The 22500-nt window shown below is 39.0% G+C and overlaps 1 protein-coding gene across 5 annotated transcripts in view; it reads right to left on the reverse strand.

Annotated features, from left to right (window-relative positions):
* Positions 1-200: 200 nt before the first annotated feature.
* The window catches only part of ETV1 (ETS variant transcription factor 1), a 68719-nt gene continuing 46419 nt past the window's right edge, over positions 201-22500 (reverse strand). For 3 of the 5 annotated variants that reach the window (XM_075492907.1, XM_075492905.1, XM_075492906.1), the window contains exons 9-13: positions 15191-15259; positions 12723-12791; positions 9487-9656; positions 5630-5731; positions 204-3019 (exon numbers count right to left, since the gene is read on the reverse strand). In XM_075492907.1, the coding sequence (XP_075349022.1) occupies positions 2798-3019; positions 5630-5731; positions 9487-9656; positions 12723-12791; positions 15191-15259 (632 nt within the window). In that variant the 3' untranslated portion in view covers positions 204-2797. Of the gene's footprint in view, positions 3020-5629; positions 5732-9486; positions 9657-12722; positions 12792-15190; positions 15260-16369; positions 16391-22500 lie in introns of those variants that run through there. The other 2 variants (XM_075492909.1, XM_075492908.1) reach the window with 2 other exon arrangements.

Here is a 22500-nt window from a genome sequence, read left to right on the forward strand (position 1 = left end):
TATAACTCATATATACATATACATGAATTGTACATACTCCTCACTTCTCTTTTTTTTTTTTTTTTTTGTTACATTTTGCAGGAAGCCATTCTAGGCACTGGGAACAGACCATCATCTCCTCTTCCAAAAGAAGAACCTTACTGCAGGGGCCTCTTCAGTCCAAATGGTTAGGAATCCAATACACAACAATCTTGCAGAAATCAGCTGCCAGGTTTATTATTCTACCTGAAAACCCCAAACAAACCAACAAAAAAAAAAAAACCCAAACAAACAAAAAAGTGGAATAAAAACAGACTTTAAATAAACCTCTTAGGTACATTTTAAAAAGGGTTAATCAGTTCAGTGAAAGACTTTTGTATCTTCTGCTGAGAGATCATGTAATGTTGGTCTGATTGCTTGTTTTGTTCAGTGAGTCACTACCATATACAGATATATATATATTTCTTCTTAAATATTACACATTTGATGCATTTTTTTTCCTCTTTTTCCCCCCACTTTTTTTTTTTCCTTTTTTGTCCAACCCCGTTCCCAAATACCCACATCCTGCCACAGGCAAGAGGCGCTCCGTGCTGACATTAAAGAACCAAAACCAATCCAAGGACTTTTCATCAAAGCATGTTTCATTTGAACCTTATTTCAATGGAAACCACATTTTTTTTAAACAATCTTACTCAACCTTTTCCTTTTCGCTAATTCTTCAATTTTAGACTTCTGATTCTGGGTTGATCACCGAAAATCTAAGTGCCATTGAGACTTACGGATGACAGAATTGGGTGACACATTAAGGCATATATACACTCCCATAAAATATGTTGTCTTATGGATCTGAGTAAATTAAATACCTGCCCAAATGTTTTTTATGCACCTGTGGTTTCTAGTGACCACTACTTCTTTACTTTTGATTAACTGCGTATTAAAATATTCATAGCTTAACTAGTGTCTTAACTGACAGAGGATGGAAAATTAACCCACCACCTAGGATTGTCTTTGAAATCCATCCATTATAATGAAAATTATTCTTGTTGTTTTATGGTTATGCATTCATTTTCCTCCCGCTTCTCAGGAATATAGGAAAATGAGGTACTCCATATAACACCTATTTAAATTTCACTGGGCAAAAAAAGAAATCCAGATCTTACCCCCTCTCCCTCCCTTCAAACTAGGAAATATTACATTTCAGAAAAGGTGCTCATAAATATTTAAAACTTTTGGGTTTTTGTCAGGGCTTTCCCCCTCCCCCCATTTTACATATAGAATAGTGTATGTGGCTTGTGTTCAAGATTACCCCTCTCAAAAAATAAAACAATTTGAAAAAATAACAACAAAAAAACCCCCTCAAAATTTAAATTGTCTTCCGAGCATATCTGATCACATTTACATTTAGTGTCCAAAACAAGTTGATTGGTAACATCAGTGCCAGCACTACAACGTCATACAGCGACTTCATGGTATTCTTTGACAGTTTGTCTAAGTCTCCGTTCCACCGAAAATTACAAAAGGTTCTGCAGAGCTTTCCTTAGCAAGCTGAAGCTTACTAGTCATTTGTGGATGCGCATAAAAGCTGCTTATAGCACAGCTATGGCGTAAGCTATTTTCTAAGCAATAAATGGTTCAAGTCATCTATTTTGTCCTGAAATGCTACCTGTAGTTACAGCATTGCTTATAAATGGTCATAGTAAATTCAGCATCAAAGAGAATATTACAGAAAAAGACAGCAGCAGAAGCATTAGCATTATCTAGTATTTATATATGTTATCAACATAACACAGCAGTAAAAGGTTTAAATGCATATTAATGGGTACCGTGTCTAAAAATTACTAAAGTACCTATTTAGTGTATTGGATATTTTTCTCAAGGAGTGCTTGCTGTGTCTAAACAGCATAATTAGATATGTGACTTAGTACAGTTAATTCCTATTGATTAAATAACTTATTTATGTACCAAAGGAAATGGAAGGATACAAAATGTTTTCTCCCTCCCGATCATGATCCTGTATTTAATGCTGACATGATCATCAGAAAGCCCACCACATGTAATTACTACCCTCAAATGGATCTGGAAAGGTCTAAGCCATAGCATGGGCCATATATGTATAGCAAGGTGGCACCAGGTACGGCATGCGGCTTGCAGTCTGAAGTCAGAGATTTTGCTTGGTCACTGTATTTATGGCCACTCTGTCATTAGACAGGATTTTTTTTGAGGCCATACCAAAAAAAAGAAAAAAAAAAAAGAAAAAAAAGGAGAAACTCTCGAGATACCTGGTTGTTTTCAGAGGCAAGGTGCAAGGTCTGCCACTGCGAGCTTCTAAATTAAATGCTGTGGTATATGCTTTGCTTCTCTTTTATAACTGCAGAAAGACAATTACGAATGGCAAGAAACAAATGCCCTAGGCATGCTGTGCTGATATCATCACCAAGTGGTTATTTTGCACAATGAGAATTAACTGTACTACGGATACCCAGAGAAAATGTACAATATCTTATGCTGATATGAAACAAAACAGACATGATATAGCTTTTTTTTGTACTTAAAACCTGTATGTTCCCTTCCCAAACTTAAGTAAAAAGCAAACCCACCCTTTTCCTCCTGTTACACAGAATAACGTTTAGGTTCCAACCCTCCCCTTTCAAATAAAGTGCGCTGTCCATGGCAGACCATAGGAGTAATGCAACAGGAAAAGCCCCTTTTAGTGTACTATTTAAAAAACAAACTGAAGTCGATTCAGCTTTCCTCTGGGTCTTGTGAAAGAGGAGAAGCCTAAGGGAGGGGGGAAACATCCCCTTCACTGTCACTGTTGTTAATAGACATAGCCTTCATTATAGGGGTGGGTGTTGCAGCAGCCACCGTCCTGCATGTAGACCATGCTCTCATCAAAGTGGGACAGAGGTACAGTGTCCTCCTCATTGATGTGGCGCTCCATGTCAGTCTTCAGTAAGGGGCGCTGGTTGTCTGGAAAAGCCATGGAGAAAAGCGCTTCAGGGTCGCAAACAAACTTGTAGACGTATCTTTCTCCAGCCACCTTAGGACAACAGAAGGGACAAAAAGGTGCAGCGTAAGGCCTTGTGGTTTTGCAACTCCAAGTTCAACAGTCTTGTGAAGAACTCACCTTCGTTACACAATTAATAACACAGCAGCAGAACTGGTAAGGCAATGACCTAGCAAAGACAACAGGGATCTGCAGAAGCAGACTGCAGAACGCTCTTGGTTTTGCCAAACGTGATATCCTGTTAGAAGACGGACTAGGTATTCTACTTCCAAACTTTTGTTTGCGGTCGTTTCCTATACTTAACCACAAATGGAACTGTTCTTATTGGAAAATGTAAACAAATTGTCACTACAGTGGCAAAATAAAATGACTAAGTCCAACACTCTTGTGTGCGACGTGGAAAAAAGAATCACGTTGCATGATAGAGATCTGAATTTCACTTTACGCAGATTGATTCATACTTAAGTATAAAAGCACTTAGTTATAGTGCATGCTGATTGTACAGGGACAGCGTAAGCAAATACATAGGCTAATATGTACTTAGCAATTGCTCATGCAAAGCTGGGACATTTGGATTTGCTTATGGAGGGGCAATTTGTCCAAAGATCCTAAAGTTTTCCCTTATTCAGAAATAGCACTAAATGTCTGTGCTTCATCTTCCTACAAGCTGAGGAATGATAAAAACAACACAGGATTATTGTCTTATTTTAAAAGAAAAAAAGTCAATATAGTAACTTCTCAAGCACCTTATATAAAGAATTGTGTTAAAAAACATGAACCATGTTGCATGCCCACCGTTTATTAAAATGATTTTAAAATAAAGATCATATTGTCTGCTTCTTGCAACTCCAGCTAGCACGGCATTGAAAGTGAGTGAACGAAGGTGGCAAAAGTGTTGCAAACTTAACTCCATTCTTATGGGTGCAAAATAGTCTGAAGCACCTCCTTCAATTTTCAGCTTATTTATTCTACAAATAATGTAAAGTTTTGGTAGAGGCTGTATCTGCAGTAGAATTTTTTTCATCAAATTAATGTCAGCAAGTTTGACAGACTGAAGGCTGCATTCAGAAACTGGGCGTTTGCATAACCTGTTATCATTGCTTAACTTAAAACAAAAGGGGAAAAATGTGCATACAAGCCTTGCAGTAAAGAAACCTACTATGAATCTACAACCACCATTAGTTTTTAACCTACACTAAATGGCCAGATAGGGTGATCTCAGGGCAAACCTCAAACATCATTATGTCAGAAAAATAAGCATCCAAGCCAGCTTTTAAAATGTGTGTTAAATACATTCTTGTAGATAATAAAGTAGTAGTTTAAGAGGTAGCAAGCTAGCTGTCAGAAGTACTTGTAAACTTTCCATATTAAGTGGATGTGTGGGTTGGGCAGCATTATCAGCCTTATGGTAATCCCGTCCCCACCTTTTCAACTTGTTTCACTCTCTTTGCTACTTATTCTTGCCTCTGTGCTGCCTTTGAACTGTGCCGGCACAATTGCTTATGCAGCTGAGCTCTGAGCTGTAACCTGCAACGAGGACCTCCTCTGCATGAAGCACCACCCAGCAAAATCAAGTGTTTCTGCTTCTCCCCGACTGGACCCAGTCTCCAGTCCACTTTACAAAGATTCAATGCACAATTATGTGACAGACAAAAATGGATGAGGCACTGTGCTGCTGAAGTACCATAAGCCAATACCAGCGCAGATTTTTGTCCAAGTTGACTTCTGGATAGTGAAAAAGGAGAGCACTACAATGATCCCATAATCAAAGCAAGAGAACTTGTAACAGGCAACTCCAAACTGAGACTTCACAAAACCTACTGCAAAAGTTGCCCAGTAACATGAGCTGAGAGCATTGTTTCCATTCATGGAATTGGAAAATGGCAGGTTTAAACATGTTAGTCATCACAGGTCACAAAACTAACGTGAAAAGATATGGAACAAGTTTTACAACACAAGGTGTTCATTATGATCTTTGATCACACCTGCCAGTTTTGTTGATGCAGCAGACAGGTCTCTCCTATTGATTTCTCAGTCAATCTACATAGTACTACATAGCAAGATTTAAAAACATACATGTAAATCAGCAAGCCACAGTGGAAGGATGGGTTGAATACTGTCAGCAAGACCAGGCTGTTTTATATAAATTATTGTTAAATATTTCTCATAATTCAGCCTATTATAAAATATTAAATTCCACTTAAAAATGGTATTATTACAACACTATTGGTAAAATATTAAAGTATTTGGTATGTTAATAGGTATCATTTTTCTCCCCTATCTTGCACTTACCAAAGTACCCAAGAGCTGGGCAGCTAATTTAGATCTGCAAAACATTATTCATACCGTACTCTACTGTTTGCCTTTCCCAGGTGCCAGGAAACTCTTTTGGATATTTTTGAATATTACCTCTTTCCCTATAATCATGAAGTGCATTGTGTGAACTAAAAGCACAGACATTTTTTACACAGAAAAAAATATATTGGTGCATATACTGGACCTGGTAGGTGAAAAAGCTTACGTGTTTGCCCAAATAGATGAAAAACCTACCTAAGCAATGCAGTTACAAGTACTCCTTGTAAACTGACTTACGGATTAACATGCAACGCTCTGGTGAAATTTAATACAAAATTAGCTACTCACCTTTTGCATGATTCCCTTTTCATAATAATAGCGAAGTGATCGGCTAAGTTTATCATAGTTCATAGCTGGCCTATTTTTCTGAATCCCCCAGCGACGTGCCACCTGCCACAAAAATGGATTAGCATTGATTTGTTAAATGCATTTAAGAAGCAGATCTTATCATCAGATACTTTATTTGGGGATGGAGGAGGGGGAATCCTGCAGGTGCAACAAATAAACACAAGAGAAAAGGTTGCCATGACCTGAATTTCCCATGTACTACTATGATTTTTGATCAGACACACAGTCATCCATTAAACGTGAAGCAGACTCACTCATTTGCAAACGTGGTAGAGGGTTGGGGGGGGGGTTGTTTGTTTTTAATAAAGAAAACCACTGAAAAAATAAAGCCCTATAAAGAGATGATACACAAAAAATATTTATCAAGTTCCACCAGAAAACTTTCATGAAAGATAAACTTTTCTTTAGTTTGATACTGTGGATAATTGTGTTTTCCTTGCTGTCAGAACACTAAGTTATATTAAACACACATGCATACACACTTAGTTCATGAACTAATACAGGCTGTACTTGGAATGACAGCGATGTTGAGATTATTAGGAGATACAAGTCAAAAGCCAACTCCCAGTCTTAAATATTACTTCAGCAAAGAAAATTAATAATCAGAGGAGGCAGGGTAATCACTTGGAAGAACTATATGGTAGTATGAAGACTGGGACAGAAATTTCATAGTTTCAGTTGTATAATTTCCCTTAAAAAATAATAATAAAAAGGGAGTTGCAAGCAAATCGTGAAGCCATTCCATAGAGAACAATATGCCTTCTGCTCTGACTTATGATTTCTACTTGCCTTTACACTTCCTGTTTTATTGCCAAAGGTAGTTCTGGACAAAGAGACCTTTTGTTTAAAGAGCTTAACTGCTTATTCCCCACCTGAAACTATAATCAGCTCTTGGTGACATTTCAATTACTGGCTGTACAAATGACTATCATGTCACCAGAGGGAAAAGAGTTAGAGCTGATGAACTCTTTAAAGCACATTTTATAAAAATGTTTGAGAGGTGCATATGCATACAGATCTGGAAAAAGGAGAGAGTAGCCAAGCAGCTTCTCTGCAGACTGCTCTACAAAACTTTCCCATAGGTGTCTGGAGCCTTTTGATGCAAACCATAGATGACATGCAGCACTGAGAATTGAAGGGGACTAAATAACAACAGAAAAATCCATGACTTTGATCTCCATCTGGACAATAATTTTTAAAATTTCTCTTTAAAGCATTATTTCCTTTCAGTGGTGCAGCTTTTCAGGCTCATGTAAATTATCATGGCTCTGCTAACTTCAGCTATGTTACAGCTGTATTGAAACATACCTCCAATCATGTCAATTTATTCCAGCTGTAGATTTGGCCTAGATGCGTAACCTTGATTCGCCTATTCATCTTTGTAACACATGCCTACATCACTCTTTGTTTATTCCTGCCAAGTTTTTTTCTGCATTAATCAGGGTCCTAAAAGTCCCCAGCATAACAGGCTTGCATAATAAATAAATACACAGCAAAGATAACTACAGCAAAATAATGGTTTAGAATATGCTATATTGTGTGGTATTTTGACATTCCTAAATAAGCAAGCAGGTCCAGAAGTAGTCTTGGTAAGCGCGTCTTCCTGTCCCTGAACTGCACAGCATTTATCAAGTCTTGCCCTGTGGAAGGGATTCAGGCTTCTAGCCTTCCACCCCACCTTCCTGCTGAAGGTTACTGTCCCTGTGACAAGGCAGCATAAATGGACCTACGCCCAATTCTTAGCCTCCACAGTTCAGTTAGCTACTTTCTGAATTAACTATGGTGTTCAGGGAGCTGATACATATTAATTTTTGTTGTCATCCTTTCTACAAGGGCATAAACTTCCAGAAAGGGATGGGATGGAAAGGTCATGTCATTGACATCCTAACCTGCCACAGCTGAACCAACAAGCTCTTTGACTTCCCTTCAATTTACAGTTGGTAACCAACAGAAGCGTGCAACTTCCCGTAGGCTATTCTTATTTTAATCAACAGTTTCTGTCAGATCCATGACATTCATATGAAAACAACTTAGGCTCCTTTGTACTCCCTGAGAGCACACAGGAGTGAGCAAGTTTCAAGTAGCCTGCCTCCTCCAGATCTTGGATGCAGTGCTGCTCAAAAACACCAAGAAACTGCGACAAAGTCAGACAAGCAGATGATCTGGTTAACTTAAATCAGAATGTGCAGTTCTTCAGGGAGCTACACTACAAGGAAACCTTAGGGTTTTGTTTTGCTACTTTCCCTTCCTTAGTTAATGAAAACTATAAAGTTTTTGCACCATCTGCTGGAAACCATTTTTCAATAAATCTCTTCAATCTTGAAAAACTTCGGACGTACTTTAAAGAAAAGACAAAACTAAGAGGATAAAAAATACTGAGACTGGGGCAGGGGTGGAAAAATCAGATATCTCATTCACCAAAATCAAGCAAAAGCCTTTCCAAAGGTTTCACTCCGTTCTGAGCCAGGCCACACAACTAAGAAGTCCTTGTCACCTGCTAAGGCCACAGACTTGCCAGCAAAGTTTCGGTATCAAATCGACTGAGACCGTTCTGTGGTCAAATCCTCAGATGCACAATGCCAGGATCTGCCATGGTGACTATCACTAGTGCAGGGGAAGCTCAGACAAACCAGAGCCAGCACACAGGTCCCTGCAGCAACCTGCCCCTCAGCCAGACCATGTTGGGAAGGAAAGAGACATCAGTCCTGATGGACATCCCCTTAGGGCTGTTGGCAGACAATGTAACTTAAATGCAAGAAAGCTTTCAGATTGCTTATGCCAGCAGATGGATGGCAAACGGCAGAAATAGCTGGTGGAACGCAGAAACAGCCTTACACCCCCGAACCTTCCTACTCAGCTCTAACTCAGAGGGGATCCTGAGGGAAAATTTGCTGCGGTCTGCTCTATTACCCAACCCTATCCAAGGGGCAAAAAAAGTAAACCAGGATGATACTGCTTTTTTGACAACCCTAATCAAATCATCCACATCAGTATTACAATAAAATTCAGGCCCAATAGATTTTCTAACAGTTTCCATGGATGTTTAGAACACAGGATAGATTATTTAATGTTACCTAGTCAAAAAAGTTTATGTAATAAAATGTTTGATTTATTCCTGTTTATCACACAAGTGAACTAAGTCATGCTTCAGCAAAATGTTCATGAATACAAGTCATTTTATTTACCCCACGAGTCCTTCATGGTTCAGAGGAGCTGTGCATGTGCATGAGTGTTTGCAAGCCTAGGACGTAAGCATGCACTAAACAATCTAACGATACAGATAAGCAGGAAGGCTCTGAAGACAACTCTATAAAGAGGGGGGTTTATATAATTTTGATGGGATTTTACTCCCTAACGTTCTTAACCTCCTCTTTTGCCATCTGTCAGACTTGGGGTCTTTCACTCTACAGCCTAAAAGTTCCACATTCCCACATCTTCACACTGAAGAATATTTGGTGTTGAAAGACTATTCAGGGTCACGTTTTCAAAGGATTTTGGAACACAGCTCCATCCATGAAGTGGTTCTGAAAAATTCAGGCCCCACAATTAATGCCAAGTATTTTGTAACTCTAGTACTTGCAATATTTTTATTATTTTGTGGGACTAGGAATCAAGTCTATGCTTAACCACACCTCTGTCCTAACAGAAGCACTTCCCTTGCCAGTCCTTTCTGCTACCGTTCTGAAGTGCTACTAAAGCAAAATGTCGAAGGAAAACAAGGCCTAAAGCCAAAGAAGCGCTATTAAATTTGCAGGACGGGGCAGTGGATGTCAGGGCATGCTGTCCATCTAACCAACCTCCTCTGGCTCAATCAGCTTGAATTCCATGCCTCGGCCAGTCCACGCTATGAAGTGCGAGTTTGATGGGTCATCAAGAAGAGCTACCAAGAACTGCCACAGCTGAAGCGAGCCTCGCCGTTGATACGTGGGTCCCTCGCGGTACATGCCTGGCTCCTGTTTGACGTCACCTGCAGAGAATAGCAACAACGTTAGCTGAGCAATGCGCAAAAAGCATCATCGCTCAGTTTGTCAGATAAACAGGCAAAGCAATCATTAGGGTTAATAAAACAGAGGGAAAGAATTCTTACTACCCAGCCACCCACAAATGCACCATTCCCCTGTTGGCTGGTAATTGCAAACACTCTTACAAGAACATATTCATATACTAAAAAGTACCTAAATTCAGTCATGATTTATCAAAGTCTCCCTAAGTCTATCCTCATTTACTTCTGATACATGCAAATCTCGTTTGCTAACCATTTTGCAATATCCTCTGTCCGAAAGAGCATGAACTATTTTTGTAAGCAACTCTGATGTCTGAAGAACTGCACTTGTGTACTATACTTTGCACAAGCCCCAGTTTTGGAAGTGTAATGTATGCTTCATAAAGCTGCAAAACCCTATTGAGTGAAACTTCTTTTGCATGCAAATGCTTCTAAGAAAAATTTGACAAAGTATTTGACTTGGACTTACACAGCATGTGCTTTATGTATAGGTATGCAAATCCTGCAGATATGCGAGTTCCTCTGTGGCATATTGGACTTGCATATAAGCACATAGTACTTTTACTCATATCTACATATTAGATTAGTATTCCACCTGAAAAGCAGTAAGTCAATTTTTCTAAAATTTCAAGTCCAGAGAAAGCTTTTAAAAAACAACAGTAATAATATTCTGCTAGCTGTTCCACAAACTGCCAATGAAAAACCATCCTGTGACATCCATACTGTGTGTCTGTTGTTTCTAAATCATATTCATACTAAACAACGCATGCAAACAACAACAGCTGAAAAGTCTGATGCTGAAGCAGAAAATATTTTTTTCTGCACACGATGACAGCAATCCTTGATACGCTGGTAAAACTCCTCATTTGAACTACCAGAACAGCTATACCCTCCAATAAGCAGTGTGACCTGTTTAATACTGAAAGCCAGGACTTTACATTCAACCACAATATTAGGATGCTCTGATGGCCATTACAGAATGGCTCCGTGTAATGAAAGTAAGAATAATAATATTAAAAATGGAGCACTTCCTTTTGTAATCAGGAAAGAAAATTGAGTCAATAGCTGTCGAAAACAAATAAATCAACACAAGGCTCTTTGGTTTATGCGAGGTTCAAGTTCCAGGCCTGAAAGGCCTTTTTTTTCAAGGACAAGATTTTTCTTTTAATGATAGCTGAGCAACGTGCAAATAGCGAGTGCAGTATTAGAGAGGCTCAGATTCTTCGCCTGTGCCAATCTTTGATTTCAAATGAAGCAGCTGAGAATCTACTTCTGAAACATCAAGACTAGCCCTGGGCTTATCCCACTTTTGCTTTACTGGCCAGAATATAATTACATATCTGCTATTTTTTCCTCAAAAGTCATCACGCTACAAGTATAAACACACCTATTTGTATCACAACATCAATCTTCTGGAGTACAAGGTGTTCTCTCAACGGACAGTCATAGAAGCTAGCAGCAGACTGTCTGCTTTGCAAGCACACAAATTTTTCCAAACATGTATTTATTTTACTTTATTTGTATTTCCTTTCCATTTTCATTTGCTTCCCTGTACAAAACCCAAACAAACAAAAAGGATTTTCAAGAAAGACATAGACAAACGCTACTCCTGGAGAGTTTTAACTTCTTGTAGTACAGGGTCTGATCCCATTTCCATAAATGTAAATATGAATTTGCCACTGATACTGAAAACAGATCAGGTCTACAATCATTTTTGGGGAAGAAAAAACCTGACACAATGTGCTTAAAAAAAGGGGGGGGACGACCAAAAAACAAAGAGCATACATTCCAAAGCCAGGGCATAAAGTAGACTTTCAATAAATCACCCTTTCAGTGAATGTGTCAATCCAGTGACAATGCACTACTGGATTGAGCAATCTTCAATTAGGTCTAATATTATTTAAAATCCTCTCTTTATTTCTTGCTATTTCTTACCAACCCTGGAATGCACGTGATACCTCCCGTTTGAGCAATGTGTAATTCTTTGGGTTACTTTCATTTTAGTCTCCCATTCTTCAGCAAACACAACAAATGCTGCTAGACACGCAATAGTTTTGTAATCCATATAAGTGATTCTCAGGGGAAAACAAACAAAATAAAGCAGAAGAAAAACCCCAAGAGTTTTCCAGCTCTACTTTTAGCTATGGTCAGAAAGCTGTTCACAAGTTTATCAGAAAGTATCTAATCTTTCCTGTTAAAATAAATAAAGCTGGACATACATACACTAACACAAAGAAGCCACTCTAGCAAATTTAAGTAATTGGTCTCCAAATTACTTCCCAAAGCTGCAGACTAACAGAGTCACCAGCAAGAAATATTGAGTCCATCTACTTTGTCTATAATGAAATAAATCTGAAATCAACTGAGTTACACCAGGAAACTGATTTTACATCAGAGTAACTGAGGATAATTTGGGCCATTTATTTTAATTGACCTCAGAATCCCTATTGAAAAAAAATCTGTTATAATGGGTAGTGTTGTGAAAAGATCATTGATTTGTTATCAGTCTCACTGAAAAATAAACCACTAGTACAATGTTTCACATAGTGCAAATACACTGACACAAACACAAAAATGCCCTATACACTCACTCCCCACTATTCATCACTTCACAGACAGCGAGACAAGAGGCTTAATCCTCAGTAAAACCAAAGCTGCTGCTTTCTCCACCGTTTTGTTAATTATACGAACAGCTTTCATTAAATCTCAAACAACAAGCTGTATGTGATCATCAGTGCAATAGAAATCCTCCTATTACTTCTCAACAGTACAGGAACTGAGCTCCTCTGCCACAATTCTGGATACAGCATCTTTCGCTGGCAAAAGTTGAACGACATCCTATTGAAAAGGAGACTTTGGTTTCAAGATACAAAGGTCAGCTTTGGTTGGGCGCACTGCAAATGGTGTGTTAAGGAATCCTAAATTGGAACGTTACCGAGCTTTTTTGATCAGCAACAGAGAAAAGTCCCTCATCTCTTCCTTTTTCATCTCCCCACACAAGAAAAAGAAAAAGACATGTGTCATACATACCGTCAAACTTCTCTGGAACAACGCAAGTGTCATCATAAAACTGCCTAGGTCCCTTTTCATACATACAGCCTGTAAGTTAAAAGAGAGAGGTGTTTATATAAAAGATGCATGGAGAAAGAAGAGATCATAGGCTTAATGCCAGAGGGAACACTAAGTCATAGAGGAATCAGATTAATATCCCACATCCTTTACACACCGCCCAATCGCAACATTTTGGTCCTAGTACAGGGGTGTTTAATTAATGTGTGCATTCCCAAAAGACTGTTAATCTCCACCTGCAAAAATGAAAAAGCACCCATTTTTCTCTATGATTTATTCCAAAATGTTTGTCTCATTTCCTGTTTGAACTAGCATGGCTTTGACTCTTAACCATTAGTTCCTGCGGGTCTTCTCCCTTTGAGACTAAAAAAGCCCTACTCGGTATTTCCTCTCCATACTCACAGAAGTCACCCCCTTGATGTTCCTTCCAATTAAGATCATTCTGTTAAATTTAATTTTTGTCGTTAAAAGACACTCTCTACAATCCTGCATTCTTTCTAGCACTGTCTTCTGTACACACTCCTACTTTTCAGTATTATTTTAATGTTTTGCTTAACCAGAACTGTATTGCATGCCAGTATGAGCCTCACCAGTGCTACTCCGCGAGACAGAATATCTCCTCCTCTCCTGCCTCCCTATGATCCTCCTTTTGACTGTGCAAAATTTACAGAAGGCCTTTTTGCCATACGGTTGCAATGTTTGGTTGGGCTGCTTTCCCACTGTGAAGCCAAGGAGGAGGAGGCCCATCTCAAAATCATTTTTTCCAATATACTGTTTCCCGGTTCCATAGGCCTGGTCTACATTCAGCATATTAAAAAAAACATTTTGTTTAACGTGCCCAGATTACCAAACAATTCAAATTGCTTTGTGTACTGCCCTGTCCTGCCCATTATTTACCACTCTGCCTATCTTTGTGCCATAAAGTTATCTATTAACTTTGTTCCATATCTTTACTGAAAATGTTGAATAGCAACACTCCTGATATCAATTCCTACAGAACTATAATAGAAACAATCCATTCAGAGATGATTGCCCAGTGACAGCCACTTTTCGATCTGTCAGTTGGCCAGGTCTTAATGTATTTAATGTGTACTTTATTGATACTGCTTTGTGCTAACTTCTTAATCAGAATGTAATGCAGTGGCAAATTGAATGCCATAAAAAGTCTAACTATATGATACAAGTATCTTTATCAATCAAACTTTTAATCTCAACAAAGAATAGAATGAGATTTGACATGACCTTTATTCCATAAAATCATGTTGACTGATTTCCAAATACAGAAAACAAATATTTATTGAACATCACTGCTTTTCTACGTCATTCATAACAATTTTACCACCTTCAAGTACTTACGAGTGCATAACACAGCTAAGATTGTTTTTCCCCTATCTAGGCTGTGATTAAAACTCAAATCTGTTGACCTGAGCCCTACAGTTTGTGGATTTTTCCCTGATGTCTTTCACCTCCCTTTATCAAGCTTCTATACTTCATATAATTTCATATACCAAGGATGTTATATATTTCCATCTCCTGTTTCACCCTCCTTGTTGAAGACTACCTTTTCTTTCTATTTTCTGCCTTTATTCCCCCCCCAGGTACAGCTGGGCTTTTAGCCAGATTTGTTATCTTTCTAGTTGTGTCTTTTCACTAGTGAATGAAGTCTTACTAGAGGACTTTGATTCATACACCTGTCTGAATTCTTATCAATCTCTCTCAAAAACAACTTCTCTCATGTTTGTGAAAATTGCCCCTTGGAAGAAAAACAAATAAACCCCAAACAACCAAACAAAAAATCACATATTGACAAGAAAGATACACCAAAGCAGGAGAGTGGAGGATACAACCTCTCTTTCAGTGGTCATTTTTTTTTTTAGTTCTGTTTGCCTTCTTATTTTTAATACATATAAAATGCTTTTACTCAGAATTATTCATTTTGACAACGAACTAAGCTCTGCCCTACTGAAGTCACTGAGAGTTTTGGTATATATCATATGGCTGTACAATTTGGGCCTAAGGAGCACCAAAACATTGCAAAAATCGTAACAAAAGGAAAAGCCAAAAACCTTCACTGAAAACTTTTTAAAGTATAAAAATGGATTACTTAACAGTTAACTGAGCCTGTCACACCAATAGCCTGGAAAATACCACTTGAGCAGAATGGGTGAAATGAACAAATTTTTAAGCAACTCTTCCTTTCAACTGCTAGAGGCCTTGAAAAGCAGAATGAGTAAATTGATTATAAAATTGCTTCTATCCTGATCAACCTGTGGCACTAGAAGAAGCTACAAAAAAAATCACTGCATCAGAAACTCAAGACTGGGAAGTGAAAGAAAGATGATGTGAGTCTTCCCCAAAACCCCAAATCCCTCCAGGCTTTTTATTTTACGTTTCTCTCGTACAAAAGCAATACATAATAGAAAACTTAACTTCTGTTCTGTTTGGGTGAGCCAGGAAGCCTTCTTGCCTCATGTAAATGGAATGGCAGCTAGGCACTTCTGAAAGGAGAAGACGACAATGCTAGTCAAAAGACTGTCTGGAATTAAAAGTGTGCAGGTTATCAATGAGACAGGCTGCAGGCAGAACAGCAACAAAAAGGATGCAAGTTACAGTGAGGGGGAACCTGTCAGCACACAGTTCGCATTTCAGAGCAGCACACATAAGGCATGGCGGAGGACAAAACCATGATGTAAGGATCATGGATCCCATCTAACATAGGTACTTGAACTCAAACCCTTATTGTAATCAACTTTGCTAAAAGCTGACTCCTGTGACAATTACACTTTAGATCATTCACAGACCAAAAATTCACACAAAACAGTACGAATATTTTAAACCCTGTGCTTGTATATCTATCTTTGTAACTAATTTGACCTAACATTTTTAATCAATCACACAGAAAACCCTGCCAATGACTTATAAACTCCACATTAATATAAGGAATGTCAGAGTGAATTTAGAGTAAGATTTTGCTGTTTAGACTTTGGTTAAGAATTTGAAGGGTTAATGAAATTTTCTGCGATTGCTAAGCATTTAATATAGAAATTCAGATGCATCAATTTCACCCTCCACCTGTACACCCCTAACCAAAAAAACCCTCCCTCAAAAGAAAAAAAAAATTAGTGCACACATTCTAAGCAATACAGACATTTATTTGCCATTCCCCACCTCTACTCAAATTTGCAAGAAGAATGAGAAAAAACAAACAGAACTAATGAAAATGGTGTTCTTTAAATGTCTTTCTATTTTTTCCCCGTGTCTTGCACTGTCCCCAAGTAGCCACATCCTGTGCACAGGGACTTGCAAACAGAAATACACCACAAATGTTTGCCCTTCTAGACCATGTTTAACCCAATTCTTGGATATCAAAAGTCTTGCTTAACAAAGTCTATTTGATCTTGTGATAAACTCCTACCCTAAGCTATGCAATCTGTCACCAGTAACTCGTAACTCTTTAAGAGATGCAAACAGAAGTCAAAAGAGCAGACATTATTTTTCCAACACTGCCTACAGACTCTTTCAGACTGTGATTCCAAATTTCACTGTTCACTGACTAGTGATGAGTATCAAAGATTTGGCAGGATAAGAAAATGAGGTTTTACACTGACTTCACAAAACAAGTGAAACACAGTGCAGTAATAGTAAGTTTCCTCTAACAGTCCACGGTCTCTCTTGCACATCTGTACCGAACTCTTCATTACCTCCTCTCTCGATGAAACGCTCAGTGCCTGCCTACTCAGGCCTCGGGAATCCCTAACATCTCAGGCAGCTGTTCTGAGCAACCACAGGAATCAGTGATTCAGCGATCACCCAAGTATAGCGCTGTAGACTAGAAGTCAAGGCTACAAGTAGTGGTTCACCTGCAAGGAATCACTCATGTTACCAAGTAGATTGAATTTTAAGGAGAATGGAAAAATCTGCGTAGAGGAAGTTGGAGAACTGAAACAGATGCTATTTTCTATTTTAGGTAAAAATTCACTAGCATTGGCAGCAAAACCCTTTTTGACTCATGAACTCCACTCTTGCAAAGTGATACAGCAGAGTATACCGAATAAAGAATTACACACGAATCCAAGAAGTTGTGTTCTTAGCCAATTTGGGGTTTCATCTCCTATGCTCCTAAGTCAATTGTAATTAACATCTGGAGTCTTTTTAAGGCGAGCATTGTTTGTACCAACATTACTTAATCTTCTGGTTAGCCTGTGCTTAAACAGTCCACAGAGGACCGAAAAATACAGCAAGGAAGAGTTTATTTCTCGTAAAGTAACTAGACTCTTGTTATCCTAAAGTGCTATCAGTTAATTTATGACTATCAGAGTGGGTCAGACTCTAATCAAATTGTAGAAACATTTCCAAAGTGATTATTCAATCAAATGACTAACATGGTTAATTAGGAGCCATAAACATTGCTCTGAAGTTCATCAAAGTAATGACTTGCCCAGAAAAATTACTGCTAATTAAATTGCCTGCTGCTTTCATTTCTACCTTATCTAATAAAAAGTCCAACCAATGAAATTTAGCATTGCAGTTTTAAATTGTACTAAATGCTTGACTAAGACCCAGAAGTATTTTTACTAGCTAAGCGGAGCTACTTCAAAAGAAAACATTTTAGTGCAGAAATTACAGAGCAATTATATGTTTTCTTCTCCTTAAAGCATTGTTTCAAGACAACAAATAAGACAGAATTAGGCATAAAATACTTCCAGGGCAGAATCCAAGTGTTTGAGGTGACTGATTCTATCACCTTTTAGCAATTTTTAGTCTTTGAAGAAAAACGTGCCTGGATTTAGGACACACAACAAGCTTACTTCAGACTTTTAATGAAGTAATTCACATTGTGAAGTTACATCATCTCAAGAACAGCGGTCCCCCTTTAAAAAAAACAAACTAACTAAAAATATGGAGACATAAAAAAATTTATTTATCTTTTATTATTAGTTTGGAATACTTAGAGGTCATTCTTCATCGCTCCTCTTGCTAACAGCAACATAGCAGTCATCTTAAAACAATGAATATGGCCTTATATCATGTTGGTCTGAAACCATTTTTTCCCAGTAGGCGTTATTTTAAAATTGCATGTAATCTAGACACTGGAGAAATGCCTTCTCATCTGGGAATGTCACAGAGAAAAATACTGGAAATAAGCTCTGCTGTGCCTTAATACAAAATACATCAAAGCACAAAAAAACTAGACTTCTTCAGGACAAGAAAAATTTCCTACTGAATTTAGCAGGCACAGGTTTGAGGTTTCGTTATCAACTAAGACGCTTGAGTGGTCCCCTGGTAAGGAAATATTTCATATTAATTACCATATCAGAATTTAAAGGGTTAGGTTGTCTCAGCCCTGTATAACTCAAAGCAGGTAAGGAATCCTTAAATCTTATTTTCCGATTGTTTTTCAGAGATAAGGACCAGGTTTCAGACCCACAATCACACTCTGCGCAGAAACAAACAGAATTTCAACCCATGTCCCTAGCCAGGTGAGACACAGGGAAGACGAAGCTTCTGCAGGCAACGGGATGAGGTGACTGTCTTCTCCTGAATGAAGCAGAGCAAAGCAGGAAGTGGAAACCTGAACCAGGATTTATTCTTCAGCTGTTCCTGCGGTTCTGACCTTACATAGCCTTCCTAACTAAGGACACGTTGTTACATTACACTTTAACTCTGAATTACTTTTTAGTTCACTTTATCAGCACCATCTGAAGATTCAGAGGCCCAAGGCACTTCCCATGTGCATGTGGCAAAGCACAGTGCCATACAGAGATACTGCATTACATACATGCATGTGCAGAGAGAGAGATGGGAGACCAAGGCTTAGAAGGTGCATACAATCTGAAATGGGGTGGGTAAAGAAGTTGAGCTACCTGCCTGGCCTTGGTCTCTGCGTGGCAGCTCAGGTGACTGGTATGGTGTACTGGTGAGCAACTGCCTTACGCACTGAACCTGCTTACAAGTCACAGAATCATGGACTCATTTAGGTTGGAAAAGATCTTTAAGGTCATCAAGTCCGACCGTAAAACTAACACTGCCAAGTCCACCACTAAACCATGTCCCTAAGTGCCACATCTACATGGCTTTTAAATACCTCCAGGGATGGTGACTCAACCACTTCCCTGGGCAGCCTGTTCCAATGCTTGATAACACTTTCAGTGAAGAAATCTTTCCTAACATCCAACCTAAACCTCTCCTGGCATAACTTGAGGCCATTTCCTCTTGTCCTACGGCTTGTTACTTGGGAAAAGAGACTGACCCCCACCTCTCTACAACCTCCTTTCAGGTAGTTGTAGAGAGCAATAAGGTCTCCCCTCAGCCTCCTTTTCTCCAAACTAAACAACCCCAGTTCCCTCAGCCGCTCCTCATAAGACTTCTGCTCCAGACCCTTCACCAGCTTTGTTGCCCTTCTCTGGACATGCTCCAGCACCTCAATGTCTCTCTTGTAGTGAGGGGCCCAAAACTGAACACAGTATTCGAGGTGCAGCCTCACCAGTGCTGAGTGCAGGGGGATGATCACTTCCCTAGTCCTGCTGGCCACACTATTTCTGGTAGAAGCCAGGATGCTATTGGCCTCCACCACCTGGGCACACTGCTGGCTCATACTCAGGCGGCTGTCGACCAACACTCCCAGGTCCTTTTCCACCAGGCAACTTTCCAGCCACTTTTCACCAAGCCTGTAGCGTTGCATGGGATTGTTGTGACCCCAGTGCAGGACCCAGCACTTAGCCTTGTTGAACTTCATATAATTGCCCTCAGCTCATCAATCCAGCCACTCAAATTCATCTCAAAGTCACTCAAATTCATCAAACACCTCAACTCATATGTGAAACTTGTCTCCTTCCCTACAGGCTTAAAATATAAGTGATGACACTAAAACTGGAACCTTCTTATTGTTTGCCCACCTACTTCTCCGATTTACACTTTATTACCAACTAAGTCATATTAAGAACAGAAGCAGTTCCCAGTGGATACGGCCAGTCCTGTAATTTCACTCACACCATATCCTCCTCAATTGTCCTTTTGGTCTGATAAGTAATTACATGGGCTTTGGCTCCTATTTCACTAATTCAGAGTTGGTATATCTATACAAACAGACTTAAATGTGCTGTGCCACTTGTCTTCCCATAGGCAAGAAATACAGCACATGCAGATTCTTTCCCTTTGTGCTACTGGGCACAGAAGGGCATGCACAAGCCTCTCGGGTAGCTGAGATCAACCTAGCTCCCAGGCACCACTCACACATGTCAGCCTGACCCTGTGTTATAAACACTGCAAGTATGCCAGTCCTCCCTTCAGTCCCTTGCAGGGCTTCGCCAAGTACTTCCTTGTGCAATGAAAGCATCTCTCTGCTACATGGAGCGGTGGCTGGTGCAGTGGGAGAGATTTTTACCAAGTGCAGAGACAAAGGTAGCCTTTTTAAAATAAAATGTTTGAGCTAGAACACACCATACTTTTGGCCTCAAACTTACTAACATCACAATTACACTGCAAGTAACTTTTCTGTTCATGGATTTCCAAGAGCACTGACAAAGTGTTTACAAAGGAGCACTTCATCCACCACTGAAACACATTTAGCCTCATGGTGGAAAGCAGCTGTTTACCACTACCGAGCACCACTGAAATGACTAGAAAACGGACAGGGCTTTTTAGGTAAGAAAGGCAATTCTTCAAATTAGATCGCAACAACTGGCTAAGGTGACACCAGGCATCACCAAGAAAATCCTTGATTTGCATTTTGCAAGGAGAAGTACCAAATGATTCTTTTTGATCATGAAACCTACGATTTTGTAAACCTGCAGAACATGTTTAGATTAAAACTCATATATCTCTCTAAAAACAGACATTCAGGTAGAAATACTAGAACTAACGACAATCTCCCTATACAGGAATTGCTTGAGTGTATTTCACAACTCAAATGCTGGTGGATTAGGCTTTAGTTCAACCACCTTTAAAAGCACTATCCCCTTAGAAACTACGTAACTACAACGGAGTTCTACAAATTGGTAAAATCCTGGCAATACAAAAGTCAGCATTATTTTTATTAGCAGGTTCGGCATGAAAAATACAGGTGCACTGAAGTTACATGGGTAAATATAGTCACTATCTTCTCTAAAAATCAACCTAAAAGTTAAGTACTTTTTTCCCAAATCATTATGCAGTTTAAAAACATTCAGAATGGAAGGTTTTGGTCTTCATTTTGTCTGTCACTAGCCTTCGTACCAGCAATTAGAAAAAAAAAAATCTAGAAGTATGTGCACTCATAGATACACATACATTCCCTTCTAAAAAATAACTAATTAAAATTTGTTAAGTTTAATTTCTTACATCCCACTTGACAAGAACCTACCAGAGAACTAGATTTGGCCCCACCAGCTCATGTCTAAGTGGAATTATTACACACATACAGAAAGAAAACCTTAAGCAAACAGCTTCCTTTCCACAACTTTGGTTTTTAGATCTATGACAACATCTAATGCATTTTCTGAGACCAGATGTCAACAGCCTGTCTAGGCGATGTGTAACTTTTTATACAGCAGAACAGGAAAACAAAGGCTCATACATTCAGCTCTGAATTGAAATTCCACATGGAGCTGATCTTTTGAGCATACTTTAAAATCATGTATTTGCTTTTATTAACCTCAGTAACTGTAAAATGTATTTTAAACATCGCTTCCCTTTGAATTCAACAAAAGAGAGCAGTATTTTCTCTCTCCCTCGCTCCTTTTGTTGGTAATCTTACTGCAAAAATGTCTGTGTTGCTTTTTCTCCCCCGCCCCATCCCCTGCCTGTAAAATCGAAGTTGGACAAACACTGCACGGCTGAAGTGACATATTTGAATGGAATTCAGACCAACCAGTTCCTGTTTATGTTTCTGATTTGAGAATGTAGCCTTCTCATTCACTATACATTAGAAACACACCAAGGCCATAAATGGTGTCAGGTTACAGGCAGGCAGGGCCAAGGAGCATTAATCATTACTTTAAGGCAACTGGCAAAAGCAGCAGCTGAGGGAACACTACACCCTTCAGCTCCACATAAATGGACATTCCAGGGTTTGGCGTGTGTGGGTTGGTTTTTTTTTTTTCCCCTTCAGCATCCATTTTATGAATGAAACTTCAGGCTGCACAGAGTCCATTCATATAAAAGCTATGCTCACAGGACTCAGTCTCTCGGGATCAATCGGTCTTGGGTAAGGCTGATGTGATTGGTTTAAGGCAGGCTTCAGCCTTCCATTACTGATTTAAAATGCAGCCTGTGTCCATTTGACCTGCGTTAATGCACAAAGAGTAAATCCAGACTGCGCTCTCAATCCTCAAATCAAATCATTAGCCAGTGCCACTTACTGTAACTGTAGATTTAGAGGATATTTATCCATTTCTTTGAAAAACAGGGACTGCAGGACAATTTTTCAGATCATATTGTCTGCTTTGAAAGGAAAAATAGATGTATGGTCTCCTGCCTATACGCTCACATTAACTTGGTATTCAGGTTTTCCTTTGTTCATGAAGATAATATCACAAAATGAGTTCTATGCTAACTACAGATTTCTTTCAGACAGAATTAGTGCATAGAGGAAATCAGCTAGATGGGAAGCAAGTGAAAACTTAAAATTCTGCCTTTCATAGCAATCTTCTGAAGTCCAGGTTTCCCACGTTTCCCCCTCAGATGCTATTATTTTCTACTGTCATACCATCCAACAGCAGACTTGTGTTTATATGTTTTAAGAGCAAGTACAAAGTGCAGT

This window comes from Mycteria americana, chromosome 2 (assembly GCF_035582795.1).
Source record: "Mycteria americana isolate JAX WOST 10 ecotype Jacksonville Zoo and Gardens chromosome 2, USCA_MyAme_1.0, whole genome shotgun sequence".
Taxonomy (NCBI): domain Eukaryota; kingdom Metazoa; phylum Chordata; class Aves; order Ciconiiformes; family Ciconiidae; genus Mycteria; species Mycteria americana.